General features: G+C 49.3%; 5 protein-coding genes; 3 read left to right on the top strand and 2 right to left on the bottom strand.

Moving 5' to 3' along the window:
• Window positions 1–1,035: 1,035 nt before the first annotated feature.
• On the top strand, window positions 1,036–2,547 carry FFUJ_04139 (related to L-sorbosone dehydrogenase; the record flags this gene model as incomplete). XM_023572611.1 has 3 exons in its annotated part: window positions 1,036–1,347; window positions 1,431–2,175; window positions 2,237–2,547. The coding sequence occupies 3 exons, from the start codon at window positions 1,036–1,038 to the stop codon at window positions 2,545–2,547; spliced, it is 1,368 nt and encodes a 455-aa protein (XP_023426702.1).
• A 488-nt stretch (window positions 2,548–3,035) lies between these two features.
• FFUJ_04140 (probable SEC13-protein transport protein) lies at window positions 3,036–4,216 on the bottom strand (the record flags this gene model as incomplete). XM_023572610.1 has 4 exons in its annotated part: window positions 3,036–3,792; window positions 3,850–3,965; window positions 4,072–4,113; window positions 4,214–4,216. 4 exons carry the CDS (start codon window positions 4,214–4,216, stop codon window positions 3,036–3,038), a joined length of 918 nt encoding a protein of 305 aa, XP_023427216.1.
• A 594-nt stretch (window positions 4,217–4,810) lies between these two features.
• FFUJ_04141 (uncharacterized protein) lies at window positions 4,811–5,872 on the top strand (the record flags this gene model as incomplete). XM_023572609.1 has 2 exons in its annotated part: window positions 4,811–4,930; window positions 4,979–5,872. The coding sequence occupies 2 exons, from the start codon at window positions 4,811–4,813 to the stop codon at window positions 5,870–5,872; spliced, it is 1,014 nt and encodes a 337-aa protein (XP_023426701.1).
• An 821-nt stretch (window positions 5,873–6,693) lies between these two features.
• On the bottom strand, window positions 6,694–8,965 carry FFUJ_04142 (uncharacterized protein; the record flags this gene model as incomplete). XM_023572608.1 has 2 exons in its annotated part: window positions 6,694–7,708; window positions 7,755–8,965. The coding sequence occupies 2 exons, from the start codon at window positions 8,963–8,965 to the stop codon at window positions 6,694–6,696; spliced, it is 2,226 nt and encodes a 741-aa protein (XP_023426700.1).
• Window positions 8,966–13,411: 4,446 nt separating this feature from the next.
• FFUJ_04143 (uncharacterized protein) lies at window positions 13,412–14,149 on the top strand (the record flags this gene model as incomplete). Its single annotated transcript, XM_023572606.1, has 1 exon — window positions 13,412–14,149. One exon carries the CDS (start codon window positions 13,412–13,414, stop codon window positions 14,147–14,149), a length of 738 nt encoding a protein of 245 aa, XP_023426699.1.
• Window positions 14,150–15,691: the final 1,542 nt, after the last annotated feature.

The following is a 15,691-nucleotide window of genomic DNA, read 5'->3' as shown; positions in this document are numbered from 1 at the left end:
GTTTATGTACAGTAAGTTTCCCCCGTCAATAGTCTGATGTTTATAGAGTAGCAATTGAAACCTCGTCAAATTCTCTGGGTTCTGATACGAAGGTCTAATCATGCCAGTGTTGGACAAGAATTGGGAAAATGACCTGTCTCCCAGCTTAGTGTCATAGCACAGAGCTAAGGTAATATTTGAATAGGGGCTTATTCTTGTTTTTTTGTTTTTTTGTTTTTGAGGCTTTCCAGTTTGGCCAAGTCATAAAAAGTAACTTCTGGTTCTAGTGAAGTGGCGTATCGGTGAAGCAAAGGGTCTCCTCAGAACAGGATAACATATCAGGCATCAATACACGTTCGTAAAGCAGTTATTGAGTACCTTGTGCTGCGAGTTTAGGCGATGAAGAGGACATGGCGTTGTGATTCCGGTAGTAGGAGTGAGATAGGCTTTGTTCCTGCATATTATAGACTGGGGCGTAACACTCAGACCTCACGCAGCGTGACAATGATGATCGAAACAAGAATGGTTTTGTGATGACATATCCAGTCATGTTTCAGTCTGAAGGTCTGTGCCCATCTCGGTTGAGATCAAGTGACCTAACTTGGCTGTACCTATTCCGATAGGTTAATTGTACGCATTGGTATCAGACGTGAAATCATTGTTCCAATCTTGAGGTTTATCATCCGCTCGAGGTCGAGCGAGCCATTGCAACAGCCGTAGGTTATGGCTAATTGTTGTGTGGCTTGCTTTGATAGTGAGTGGCTCTTGGTTGGCTTAACTAGACTCGGTCTGCTTCGGTCGAATCAACCATAGCGTTGTGTGGCTCTCTTATAAGAAACCAACACGAGAAAGGCATCATGCAATACGTCAAACTACAGAACACGGATACCTTCAACATCAGCTCTCAGCAGAGCAGATCACGCTTCATCTGCATTGAACTCCAGGATCCAATTGAACCAAAATGTGGTCTCGGTCCACGACCATTAAAACGATGTTTCCCTTCTCGTCCTGGGCAGGCCAAATACCCTCTCCATCGTCATCCTCCCACCGTTCAAGATGACCTCCCTTCGCATCCTGGCTGCAATTGCGCTGATCTCAGCCTTCATCACTTCTTTTGCTTCAGCCCAACAATGCAGCTACAAAGAAACGAAGCCCAAGTTCTCTGGCCCTCGGACCGCTCCCGGCTGGGAATATGCCGTCCTTCGCGACAATTTCAGACAACCTCGGACCATCTTGTTTGATAGTGAGGGTGCTCTCCTTATTCTAGATGCCTTTCGCGGTATAATGCACATCCAGCTCGATGACAGTGACGTGGGAGGAAAATGTGTCCGAATAGCAAAGAAGACGACTTTGCTCAGAAAGGGCAGTGTACGTTTTCATCCACGGTCTCTTACACTGTCGGTCACCAACTGATTAATCCACAACTAAGACACGGGCTCGCGCTTTGAAAGGATGGCCGCACCATATATGCCTCCTCATCGTCGAGCGTCTGGTCATACTCTTACGATGCCAAGAATGTCAAGCTGGACAAAGGGTCAGAGAAGATGGTGGTCGACAACTTGGCTACCAGAGGCTCTTCATGGCGATCCCTTCTCATATCACAGAAAACCCCTGATATGCTTGTCGTTTCCCGAGGGAGCGGCATAGGTAACGACCCGCAAGCCGAGGTGCGTTCCTCTGGCCACGCTCAGATCCGTGCCTTCAACATATCAACTTTCGATCCCAAGTTCCCCGGTATGAAGACCTATGACTTTGCTAAGGATGGTGTCCTCCTCGGTTGGGGTCTGCGCAACGCTCAGGGTCTAGCAGAACACCCCGTTACTGGTGGAATATACAGCACTGAGAACTCCTATGTGGCCCTCGATCGGAATGGCAAAGATATCAGCGTCGATAACCCGGGCGAAGAGATGAACTTCCACGGATATCTCGATGGTTCTAAGGATAGCAGCGGCGGTAACTACGGCTACCCTTTTTGCTACAGCTTGTGGTCCACGAGCAAGTTTCCTGAAATCGGTGACATCGAAATCGGCGATCAGTTTGGTGCTGATCAGAAGTCTGATCTATCTCGTCGAACTGATGCGGAATGCAGAAGGGATTACGTTGCTCCCGTCCAAGTATTCCAAGCCCAGTCTGCGCCTATAGCCCTTGTATTCAACCCGGACGGCACACGAGCATATATGGCTTTCCATGGAAGCTGTAAGTTATCATCCCACTTTACATTAACCCCTGGGCCAGTTAACTGACATTCCTTACTCAGGGAACCGTATGAAACCGGTGGGATATCAAGTCGCATATATCGACTTCAAGAATGGACAGCCTGCGATGGACGCTATAAGAAGCGGAAATACCACCACACCCATCATGTTCAACAAAGACAACAACGCGCATTGCCCGGAGGACTGTTTCCGCCCTGCCGGCTTGGCCTGGGACAAGAAGAATCGGTTGTTCTTCACCTCTGATACAACTAAGGAGCTTTTCGTGCTATATAACACGTGGGATGCTTACCTCAAGAAGAATGACACTAAAGAGGCCTATGTTTGGAGAGGTAATAAAGGCTCTAGGCGATAGAAATATCTATCTGGGTAATTTAGCTCAAGCTTAGGGCACTCTTACTGGGTTTATTTTGGCACTTGTATCTGAAATCTGAAGTTTTCTTGCTCCTGATGATAATTCAGCCTTTTAGCCTTTAAATTCACGTCCCAAGTTGGAACAGCGGCTGACCTATGAGCCGTGGGCACAATTGTTCGTGTTTCCATAGCAATTAAATACTCAAGGATCGATAACATAACATTTCTAAAGGTTCTCGGTTCTATTACTGAGCCAGAGTGGCTCTCTTCATCTTCACAATATCCTGCCAGAAAAGTAACCTGGTCCAAGTCTCGTGATATACGCAAGCCCATGATAGCGTTCGTTGTTCGGCTACATTCGCGCTCATCACATTGCATCCCACATCAGGATCGAGAGATCATAGCAAGATAATCATCCTTTTGTTTGCCTTGAACGCCTGGCTCTCCTATTTGTACTCATAGTTGCGTCGCGCTTTACTCTGCCTCCATCTATTCCTCAATTGTCTTGACGCACTCCCACTCGCCTCGGAGGTTCTCCTTCCACAACGACACCTTGTTGTCCTGTCCACTTACCGCCAGCACGTTGCCGCTGAGCGACCAGCTAACTCGCCACACAGCCGCCTCAAAGTTGAGAATCTTGGATTCCCACTGGGTGGGGTTTGAGGGGTCGGATGTCCAGATACGGACCGTCTTGTCCTGCGAAGCAGAAGCGATGTAGGACTTTTGGAGGACAGTAGGCGACCAGGCAACGTCACGAACCCAATCGGTATGTCCAGTCAGGGGCTCACGCTCTTGCTTGTAGGTCTGAGAAGCAGCATCAAAAGCCCAGATCTTCAGGACATTATCACTGCCGCCAGAAACGAACCGTCGGTTGCCGGTAGCACCAGGACCAGGCGCGCTGCTGACGATGCTTCCAGGGGTAGTAGCAGGAGCCCAGGAGACAGAGTTGACGCCGAGACCGTGGGCGGGGAAGATGGTGTGGTCGATGCTGTTATCCTTGAACTCGAGAACGCTCACGTTGCCGTCGGAGGAGGCGCATGCTAGCAGACAGCCAGCCTCATGGGGAGACCACGAAACGACGTTGACCGAGGCCTTGTGTAGATTGAAATCGTAAATTCGCTGCCATGCGTTGTTCTGTCCGCCCTGCTCTTTCCAAATGAATACCTTACCATCGTAGCCAGCCGATGCGAGGATGTTACCGTACTTGGGATGCGCCCAAGCGACACACCAGACGGCACCCTCATGTCTGTAAGTCGGCCCTGTCAGCTTCCCCTACTTAGGTATGGGGATATTTCAAGCCTACCCCTTGAGAGTCTCGATCAATCGCTGGGTTTCGCCCTCAATCTCAAAGATCTTGATCGTCTTGTCGCCAGAGCAGGTAGCTAGCTTGCGCCCGTAGTAATCGAGGACAGCATCATGCTGGGAGTAGCTGTCAGTATGATTCGAGGTCGTAGGGAGATATCGTGTCGAGCTTGGTTATGCATTGCATAGCTTCGAGTTGCATCGATCGGGAGCGGGAACGTACAATCATGTCCTCATGACCAGAGTTGGTGATAACTTGCGCCGACTAAAGGGGTGGGTTAGCTATAATAGAACAAGTTTGGTTTGGGTGTTGCCCGCTAAAGATGGGACAAGATGGGGGATCTCATGATTCTTGCATCACTTACCATCTTGCTAGATTCCACACCAAATTTACAGCGCAAAAGGAAACAAGAAAATAGGGTGAAATATAGAAAAGGTGGCTATCAGAGGACACGATACCGCCCATGGCCTGGAGCTATCTGAGGTGGCCCGCGCCAGACCGTGGCGGTGGTGACAGTTGGCCAAGCTAGAGATCACGTGAATATAAGCGTGATCTCGACTTGGGTGGATTGAACCTTGACTCCCCCACTTGCCGCATTGGTATCCGAACGGCGCAGTACGTACCGAGTTCAATGTTGCCTCGGCGCAGCTGAGGCTTCCCCGGACGGGGCGGGAGAGCGGGCAATCACGAGCCATCGGGACTCGGTCTTGAATTGGAAACTTGGACTTGATTTCTGGGGAAAGCGGCTCTTGGATTATTCATCTTCAACCTCGCATCTTCATTTTGATCTTCAGCCTCCTATAATCAGTTTTCAACAGCTTCAACGTCAGACAGTCCTACTATATACCACTATATACGCGCCACTAGATCCATCACAGAGGCCGAGGTATACTGCCTACCTACCCAATACTCTCTCAGCATCTTCATCAACTCATATATATATCCAACGTCTCACTCGATCATGGCGGACGCTTCGTGTAGCGGAGGCACACCCTTCAAGCGTCTTATCGACCACCAGGCCCGAGATGTCAGCCACCATCAAGACCGACTCATAGATCGCGCGGGCCCTCAAGGTCACTCTGTAAGCACTCACGTATTCACCAGAGACTTATAAACTGAACATAATCAGTCTTTCAGATCTACGCCACAACAAATGCAAGGCGCAGATGGCTTTGGCGCGTTCATGGATGGTCCATCAGCTCTTCCAGGTATTCCTCAGCATCATGCAGCAGGAAGATTAGCAGCCCATGCCGCTGTCCTTGAACAAGGACACTCGCCAGCCTTTCACGCTGCGCAATCGCCACAGTTTCGCCAAGGGCATCAATATCCCTCCGTGGACGTAAGCAACTGGGCAGCAGACTTCAACCGCTTCGCGAATCAGTCACAGCAGCGTCAACCTCTTCAGAATGGCTTCGCCCAGCCCGCACCTCAGATGCATCAGCCAGCTCCCCAGATGAACTTCCAAGCCGCATTCGTTCAGCCAAACGCTGCTTTCGCTCCTATGTATGGCCAAGCCAACGGTGCTTTCATGAACGGCAATGCTGCGACGACTCAAGAGGCTGGTTTTGATGACGAAATGTCAAAGTGGATGGCTAACAACGCCGGCGGCGGGATGGAACAGGTTGACGCCATGATGGACCAGATGGCCCGTGAGCTGGAACTCAATGACGCAGCAATAGCACAGGCTGAAGCTCAAGAAGCCTCGCAACAGGAGACAACCACTGAGCCGACATTGGAGGCTAACCCTACAAAGCTCGCAACACCAGATATTGCCAGCCTTTCTCTTGAGACAGAGGAGCCAGTGGTCACAGAGCCTGTTGAGGCGACAAAGACAAAATCAGAAGTTGCAGATGCTGCAGAGCGTCTTCTTGAGTCAGTTGAGCATGAGGATGGCGAGAAGTGGAAGAACTCAGTCTTCTTGTCGTTAATGCGAGATTTCCGAGATGGAAGGAAAGACATCATCGACAATGAGATTCGGGAAACCCCAGAGAACGAGGAAGCTGTTGCAAAAGACGCTCAGTGACGCCCGCGAGACCTTGACGAAATCAGACATACAACCTCGAGGCTATGTTTACAAAATCATGATACTATCGAACATTCTCCAGTGAATCTCAGTAGTCCGCATCAAGACGAGTTGACGTCACGGTGGGAGGTTGGAACAATGAACGACTCGCTGTGGGACGCTGTCTCGTTTCCTAGTTCTTGCACCGAACATCTCAGTCGGACGACGTTCTAGGATAATTGAATCATAACTGATCAAGCCGGACCTTCAAGGTCCATTGGAGCAGGTGGGTATCGCTTTGTCCAGGTATATAATAGCTATTCATTCACATCATTGTGAGAAAGTCATCATCGGGTACGAATCTATTTTGAGTCAACAGACATTGAATTGACCATAATTTCAAGTACAACTGAGAATCATATTTTCGCGCTGATAACAGCGGATTTATGTACCATTGGCAGTGAAAAAAGATGCATGTAGCCAATGTTAAACAAAATCACAAATCAAAGGACTTAAATGAATCAATAGGCATTTCTTTTCATAAGCGGTCAGTCGCTCCCATAACTCCAGATATTCCCTTCCTTTCATTTGTGGCCCAAAATGCGCTCCGTTACATGACTCTCGTTCCTTCTCGCATGATGCAATCTTGAGTAATGACAGAAAACAAGTGTAGACACGACGGATATATAAGAATCGTGTCATCCGGTAAGGGCCCCCTTAGTCTTGTATGTATAACGCCGTGATATCGAAGAAGAATGTGTAAGGTATAAAATGGCAGGGCTCGTCATGTATAAATAAGTGAGCCCATGCCAAATAAGGGCAATATAAATGAGATCAACTCTTTATAGTGACGTCCATGAGCAACCACAATCGGTAAGTGACGGGTTTGTTCGTTTCAGCAACTGTCGAAGCGCTTTCTTGGTCTCAAGTTCTGAGCGCTTTGTGAAGGTAAGGTCCAGGTCATCAACTTCCTCATCCTCCTGTTCAACAATGACCATCACAATCTTCTTACCATCTTTTTCGAGAGGCTCTGCTACATCTCCGTTGCCAACTATCTCGTATTGAGTGCAAGTCGCGACGGATTGTTCACCCCATAGAAATCGGCGCTCAACCATCTTGTATACATGGGGGAACACGGGCACAGGTTGTTTCCAAGAGCTCCAGTCGGGCGTGGATGTGCTAGAATAAGTGCTGTATGTGGTAGTGGCACCTCCAGAAACGGTAGCTGACGCAGAAGGGGGGTGATAGGTCGAAGAATTTTCACCGGGGTAAATAAAGAACTCGATGACAGTGTCTGGCCATGTACATATCCAAGGCTTGTCGCCTTTCTTGGCGTTTGGAGGAGCCTTGTTCTTAAATCGATGGAAAGAGTTGTAGTCTTCGTATTCATCGTCGCCGTCCCAGCCGCGCTTGCTCAGGGCAGCACCGAACTTCTTCTCGGAAACGATGACAGTCTTGTTGTACTTTGTCCTCATCCACCAAGCAGGACCGCGTGCAAGTTCCAACGTGTCATTTACTAATACCATAGGCGTTGGCTGAGGAATGCTGGGAGGTTGAGCACCCCAAGGGAACGGCGTGTCCTTATCAGGAATAGCTTTGAGAGTCATATTGTAGCAAGGTTTGGACTTAGGTTTTGTGCCACTATCGATCTGAATTGACCACATAGGGATGACAATGTCACAGGACCAGGCCGATGACTGTTGCGAGTCGTTGAAACAAGCATTGCTATTCTGAGGGCTAGGGTCAATATTGGGAAGTGCAAAACGCCCTGTGGCCATATGGGGCAAGTCAGTCGGTATGGCTGTGATGATCTCAGGGTCATATGTTGTCGTGGTCGGTGGTTGGTAGGAATATTTGCTGGACAGGAGTTAGCATGATAGTGAAGGATAATGGCAAAACTTACTCATCTGGATCGGGGGGTTCATCTGGATTATTGTTATGGTTTTTCGTGAGCATAGTGCCAATAACAGCACCCATGATAATGCCCATGAGAATCAAGCCAACAAGTAGCAGGCAAATAGCCCAGTAAGGTACAATTCCCCAGAGCTTCTTCTTTGCCCGACGTTGCCATTTGTTGACAGTAGGCTTCTCGGAAGTTTCGGCGGCAGCGGTGTTGATGTCGTGATGGCTGGCCTCGGAGGCATGGCTTCTGACTGAAGGCCGGGTCCTCGGCAAAGCTAGGTCATCATCCGTTGATGAGAATTCAGGATCGCGAGTTGCCATACCAATTCCTCCAGCTCCTGGAATTTCCCTGCTGGGGGATGGGGGTTCTGACACGGGTGATACTGGCGATACGGGTGTTTGTGTTGCAGGTTTAGGCACATACGCATTATCCGGATATCTGGTGTAGGGCGGCAGTTCCTCCATATGGCCCAATGGGCCCACCAAATCACCTGCCTCTTCTCCATCCGGTCCTAGTTGTCGCTGATAAGTTCCTCCCAAGCCATTGAATCCCACTGGAATAGAGGGTGCGCTGCTCTCGCCGGAGGTGGTGTTTTGTGTATAAAGAGCATATGGATGAGTTGGAGCTTGAGTGCCTCCGTAAGAGCGATCTTCTGGTATGACTGCGTTGGCGGTGGTAGATGTAGTAGCCACACTCATTGTTCGCTGAGGATACATCTGATACGGATGAGAGGGGCCAGACGGGCCTGTATATGGACTTTCGGCACGAATAACAGGAGAATCTGACGATAGGCTGTGGTTGTTGCGTATGTGAGATCGGTCAGCAGTTGATGTACCGTCGTTTCGAAGGGCAAGGGAATCATGATTTCGGTGAGGCTTGGAGATGCTAGAAGGTCGATTGCGGATAGCAGGAGCAATTTCGTCCGATCCAGAGACAAGGGGTGCCTGTGATGACTTTGTTGATGCCGACTGTTGGGAAAAGGATTCGGTCGATGATAATGACGATTCGGGTTGGGTATTGGAGTTTGAAGTCGGGTTTATGGAAGAGGAAGAGGTAGCATTATCGGATGGTCGGAAGCCATCCGCTACCATCATGGCACTGAGGTCGTAGTCATCATCGGCACCACTACCAGTGGACAGCCTCAAGGAACGCGAGCGCCGAGTCGATGAGCGACGCGAGTTGCTAGAGTCCTTCCCGTTGCTGGGATCCATGGCGTGGTGGAGAGGGAGGCTAGGGCTTCAAGCCAAAGACGCCGGCAAGGGCGCGCCCTACAAGTCGTTAAATTTCGAGAGGTTGAAGTCGACGTCGAGAATCAAACGGGCAATGAACGGTCGGGATTCGAAGGGGAGCGGTCGGCAAGCCAATGGCGAGGGGAGTCGATTTCGGGAGACAAAGTCAGATAAGGAGACAGTGTGTAGCGAGCGAATATTGAGATCGAAACGGGAAATTCGATGACTCGGGTCAGGTCGATATTCGGATGAGCGAGAGTGGTTTGAGAGATTGAAACCGATTCGATTCGATTGATGATGATGGTGATGATTTGTTAAGTCGTGGTTGGGATGGGATGGATGGATCGATGGGGATTGACAGGATGGACAGAACTGCAAAAAGCCAAGAAAGAGAAAGCGGGTTTCGAAGAGGAGCGAGGGAGCGACTGGGAGTGGCTACACAACAGAAACAGAAGGAGGGAGACTGGGAGAACAGACCAACAGGAGACAAGCAGGCGCCATACCAAGAGAGGGTCCCGACTTTCCCTGCGGGCTCTGGTGGACCCAACGCCCCATCCTAAGCCAGTCAGAACTGGTCTGGAAAGGGGAAGACCTCTAGAGAGTCTGAGCTAGGCTCAAGATGGTCTAGAACAGCCTGAGCTAGCAATTCAGCGTAGGTTTTTTGTTTTCCTTGGACCTGAGTTGACTTAACTACCAGAAGAGTTCAGGGCGCGAGAAAGCTTAATAGAGGCCTAACTCGAGACACAAAGAAGAGGCACGCACGAGGAATAAGACGGTTGTGCGACACTCAGCACATTCTTAATCCCATCAAGCAGTCATGATCTGCAAAAGATTACTTCTCTTATCTGCAATTGAACCCTCCGTGTTCCCCAATGTGTGTCCCCTCTCTCCCCATCATCAGAGGGTACAGTACATAAAAACCACAAATCCCCCTGGGCTGGCAGTGCAAGTACCTGGGGCCAGATTTGGAACGGCGGACCTGGACTAGGGGCGAGTGAGCGCCCTGGATCATGCGATTGGTGGACTGAGGACCCCGTTTCGAGCAACAGCCAGTAAAGCAGCTTGGAGCGGTTTCAGCGAGCAGCATTGGGCTTGTCTTTGTGGATGGATCACTAATGGAGAGGTTTCATTCCTGCGTCATTGGTCATCGGAACTTGGCTGCTCGCAAGACTCTATTTTTGAGGGTTTGTGTACGGATATGCATAGTTGGGTGTTGATATTGGTGTTTACGTGGTGGATCCTCGTATTTACAGTCAGTCAGTCAATCAGTCAGTCAGTCAGTTATCCATTCCCTCGACACATCATGATGCAGACTACCGTAACTAAGGTATACCAAACATAGTATGGATATAACTAGTCGTTGCCATCATCTTCATCATTGGAAGTCTCGGCAATGATTCCATGTCTTTCAGTCATCCATTGTCATGGATACCTACTGTCACCGTCGGCTCTTCTCCCGCTTGGCAACCAAACCTGACTAGGGGTTGTGCAGCATCGGTAGCACACTCCGAGGCATTGGCCTTCCATTATCGGTTCCAGTTGGTTTTTCACGCGCCAAGATCCTTGTGTGAATGGTACCTTTTGTTTACAGTCGAATTCAAACTGCCGTGATGAGTTCAGGGTCTATTAAAGATGGGCAATCTAGTCATCGTTGGAACAAGATCAGGTGAGGCAAGCCATCAACTGACTCCCATTCTCTGTTTCACTGCATAGCTTGTCAGCATTCAAGTTCAGGCGCTTCCTTACTTCCATCACATTCCTCACATCGCACTGCACGAAATGGGCGATCCCGGCCGAACCGGCAGCGATGCATGTTGTCTCCTGATTCCCAGGTCTCAGCCCGTCAGTGTCTGTCATTCCCGGTCTCCGCTGATCTCACCAAGATGATCTAAATATTTGCTCACTCAAGCGAAAACCCCATCTTCATAATAGATCCACATAATATCCAAGTTTTTTCCTACTCGTCTTCCAGAATTGTAGAATTGTCATTTGTCGATTTGCACAGAGCGAGGGCTTTGTCGATGCTAATTTCCCAGTTTGTTCTGAATAGCATCCAACGGTCGGCTAGTCGGCTCTCCCTCCCTGTATCCCTGATGGCTTGCACGTGGGGTATCCCTCATCTCACCTGTGTTGAGCTTTGGCTGTCTCTCGGGTTCATGTAGTCTACTGTATGTATGCTTCGGAAACGTGCAACACGACTCGGAGCATGCTCAACGGCGCACTTGCTCTCAGGGTACTAACATTATCCAACCAGAGTCTTCATCTCGAGTATCTCAAGATGCAGACAAAGTTGGACGATTTCGATGTATGCGTTGTCACTGAGAAGATGATGTCAGACAGATGGTTCTCATTGATCTTTGCACAGGTAGGTGAGATCTCTCTCTTATATCTGCCACACCGGTTGGAAATGAAGCGTTGAAAATGCCCGCCTTGTTTTTTCTAGCCCACTCTCTTGTCATTTCTGGGGTACAGTAGTTTCCAACTGCCGGTTAACAAATGAACCAACCATGATACTTAACCCAACTCTCGGGTTGCCTGGTGTCTTAACCACATGTTCAACATGAATGTCGTTAGACAACGAGTTGAGCACTCGCATAGTCCACAGATCACACGGTTGACAAGATGAATCCTTCAAAGTGGCGATCTATGTGAAATGGTGATTGTACCAGGTAGAGTATATGTTAGATTGTCAGACCTTGTATACTGTACAGGTATGCTACCAGAGTATCAAATACACAGTCTCTGTTATCAGGTCAACGACTACATGTTACCCTACAATCAAAAATTCACATCCGGCAACCTATAAAGTCCTAGGAATAGTTTATCAATGAAGCCCAGAAAGGCACTCACAGTATGCAACTCTCGACCCTTTATCCCTGGATCGTCAGCCTTATAATTCATGTTTCGTTTCCTTTCAGCACTTCTACATGCCTCTTGACTCCAAAGAGCAACTCTACCCTTTCCAAAGGCGGTTATTTTTCAACCCTATCACATTCTTGCTCACCTCGCAACTGCATAAAACCTCTTCCAATCTCATCATGTCACAGCACAACCCCCCTCTCTCTCACGCATAACCAACCGGTCAACCCTGTTACGGCGGCAGCTTGCATGCTCCAGCAGCCAATCGTTGCGGCTCAACATCACCGCTTGAAAACGTACCGCATAGAGCAGACCACCGCACTGCAGCCTCGTTTAACTTGTTTCACTCCAGATAAGAGGCAGTGAGAAAAGAGGAAAAGGCAGCCACAGCGAAATGCATGCAGCTGCATGACGTCTAGGCGTCACTTATCCACTGTCCTCGAGCGTTCGCATGGCTCCGCAGCCTGTTGTGTTTAGTGAAAGTGTCCTGATTTTTTATGATATTCGTTCGTGGATTATGCTGTCGAACAGGTCTTGTGTCAGCCAAGTTTCAAGGAACTTGGACTCTCGGCCAATTCAGTTCCATGGCCGGTGTCTGTTCGTGTTCCGTGGCCAATTGAGTTGATCAACCCGAGCTGTCAATCGCATAGTTCAACTCAATTTCTTATTGTCTACTTGATGATGATTAGTCCAACTTGACCACTTCTGACTGGCGAACCACTACAACGTGCAGTGTGTTCGCTTCACATTAAACTACTCGCCCACGAGATTTGCATCTCTTACACCCTCATCTCTGTCCTAGATCATCTATCACCTTACCCCTCTCCAAAGCAGGGCGAACGTGGCGCACGATCGTCCAGCTTGCACAGCGTCCATGACTCCTTGGCTGCTCGCCCGAGAGCCTCAAGGAACGTCTGTTCCCTCCCGCCGTCAGCCAAAATTCACTGGCGGCCCGTTACTTGCAGCGTACCGGTACCGTACCGTACTGCACATCACATGGAGGGTCGTATCGTGTAAGCCTGCTCGCACAGAAGACGCTGCACGACGGACGGTCTCGACACCCACTCACTTGCTGACTCCAAGCTCCCCCTGTCGTTCTTTGCTTCTGCCGCTACCACGGTCTGTCCTGTTGTGCAATGTGCAACAACCATAGGAGACAATAGCCTCTTTTCTCGTCGCCCGCAGAATATGAGATGCCTTGACGAGGCAGCCGATCCTGACGATTGCTTTTGTGCAATGGTCAATTCCAAGTACGTAGACGTTGTGTAGACCTCGCCTAGTCCGTGTGTTTAGTTCCCGTCTATATCAAGCTCCCATGTCCGTCTCTCGTTTGCCTCGTCCTTTCTTCTTTAGCTCTTCATGTCGATCTCTTCTCTCTTGAACAAGGAACCCCTTCTTTCTATTGCCCATTCTACCACGCTTGGCAAGCATCACCTTGCCTTCAGCACAACACCAGCCTCAGTTCACTGCTTTGGTTCGTGAACTGCACACCATCTACACATTCTGACTTCACAAACTCATCGCCACCCGCCTCATTCTCCAAGTAATTACCATATCTAATAATCTACTATGTCACGTTCATCCGTCTACTCAGATGACAGCCGCTCATCGGCATGGACGACTACTTATACCCGGATACCCAAGAAACAGCCCAAGGCTCTCCGCTTTCTCTCATGGGTAGCTGGAGCACCGCCTGGAGCTACAGCTGTCAAGAAGAGAACAAGAGACTACCGTGATGACCGCTCAGTCAGTTCCGGTGGCTCGACGTTCTCTAACTGGGATCAGTCTGACACACAACTCTACTGGGTTGTTCATCCCAACAGCTACTATTACAGCGGTAGCAGTAGGGGTAGCACCAGCAGTGGACATAGTAAGCGAAGTGGACGGAGCCACAAGAGCGGAGGTGGCTCCCGTAAGCACTTTGACGGAGCCGTTCCCCGGCCGGTGGTTCAGCCGATGAACATGAACGGCGGCCCCCCACCACAACATCCCCCTCCGCCTCCGATGGCCCCACCAATGGACGGAGGCTACGACGGAGGCCCAGGTTATGATGCCGGCTACGGCGATGGTATCTACGATGAGGGCTATGATCCCAATTTCGGTGGTGGTCCTCCTCCTGCCCCGATGATGGGCGGGTATGCTGGCCCTCCTCCTCCTCACATGCCTCCCCCACCTCCCATGCATCCCCAAATGCCCGGTGGAATGCCTGGCGGAGCTCCTTTTATCGACTTGACTGGTCAGAACCACCCAGGAGGTAGAGGAGGTCCCTCTTCAGAATCAGACGGTTGGAGTTCTGATGAAGATTAATATTAGTCTTGAGACAGCGTTGACGAGCAGAACCTATTGAGTAGTGCTGTGCTTTCTGTTCACGTTGATGATTGTATTTGGATATGTAGTATTGCTAACAAACTTGGGATGGCGAACATGGCGTTGTGGAAATCAGTTATGAGACAACTGAAGGGTTATGAATGAATTCATGATTGCTTACACGCATCAATTTAACGAATGTCGCTTGCTGTTCTTTGCTTCTTCTTGGCATAACCACTAGCGTATTAACCTCTTGCACTTCAAGCTGCAGTTTGGTGGTGCGATTATACATGTATATAGTTTAATAACATGAGTGGTTGGTTGACTGTTTGTCTTATGCTCCAATGCTATACTCTAGTAAGAATGGCATTACAACTATTTCTTCGAACTGCTTGGACTACGTCACAGATGACTGCCTCTATAGAATGCGACACAGTTCTTGCAATTTAGTCACAGAGTTGTATAGCAAGGAACGAAACCAGAATTGTTAATATCCATCTTGAAACATGCGGGTCTAGACCTTTCGATGATCGCTACCGGGTAACTAAAGGACGAAATGACGTAGGGATAGAGTCTCGACCATTCACATGCCTCTAACGACCCAAGAAGTGTCGTGTGCTCCCTTCCATACACAAGCTAGGTACGATACGTAATATCTGCGATAGTAAAACAGAAAAAAGCCTTGGTGTTTGCCTATTTCATTTTTCTTGGTCCCCCACCCGCCTTCGGCTTTGAGCGATGCACCAAAGTCTGCAATACATCAAATGTCCCTAACCCCCCCTGTCGACAAGACCCTTTGACATTACGCATCAGCCAATGATATTCGTCAGCCTGTGTTCGCTTGCCGGGAAATGGTTGAAACACAGCCTCCAGGTGGAACAGATAGGGTCTAGCGCCCGATTGGATCGCCACGCTGCCGTGACTCGTCCCGGGTGATGCTCCGCCGGGAGGCTTGGGCTAAGAGTGCGGTGTAAGTCAACAAGACAAACAGATAGATAGACAAAGGGGGAGAAAAGGTCTAGACTGAATATGACGACAGTGGTCTTGAGGCACGAAATAAACATCCTGATTCAGTAGTTATCCCTGCTTTAACTGTATGTATAATGCGTTGGAAAATGCAGTCATCCTGTGAGTGTCGTACTGTATATGCAGCTCGAACCAATCCAATGTCTTGACTCGTTTTGCTCACAGAAAAGAGGCAGCCGAGCACAGGAGGGTCAGCGGGTCAGCCTCCAATTGCCTTACCAAAGATCTTTGAAGTCAACAAAGAGTAGGCATTGGTCGTTGGGGTTAACCGTTGGACGGGTGCATCAGGCTCTATCTAGAGTTGGCAATGATAGCACAACATGTTTAGACTAATTTGGAAGAAAGAAAATCACGACATTGCCCACGGAGGAAGAATAGACGATTCAAAGAGTGATTGATACTGTTTCCCCTGCGTCAAAGAGTCTTCACAAACTGTAGCATTGACCCAAAAGATTCGTGCAGTAAAAAACGGATCTGCTGCCTAACGATGACGCTGTGATGCCTAGCCTTTTCACG

This window comes from Fusarium fujikuroi, chromosome FFUJ_chr02 (genome assembly GCF_900079805.1).
Source record: "Fusarium fujikuroi IMI 58289 draft genome, chromosome FFUJ_chr02".
Lineage (NCBI taxonomy): Eukaryota > Fungi > Ascomycota > Sordariomycetes > Hypocreales > Nectriaceae > Fusarium > Fusarium fujikuroi.
Note: the sequence above shows the minus strand (reverse complement) of the source record. Positions and strands in the feature narration are given on the sequence as shown.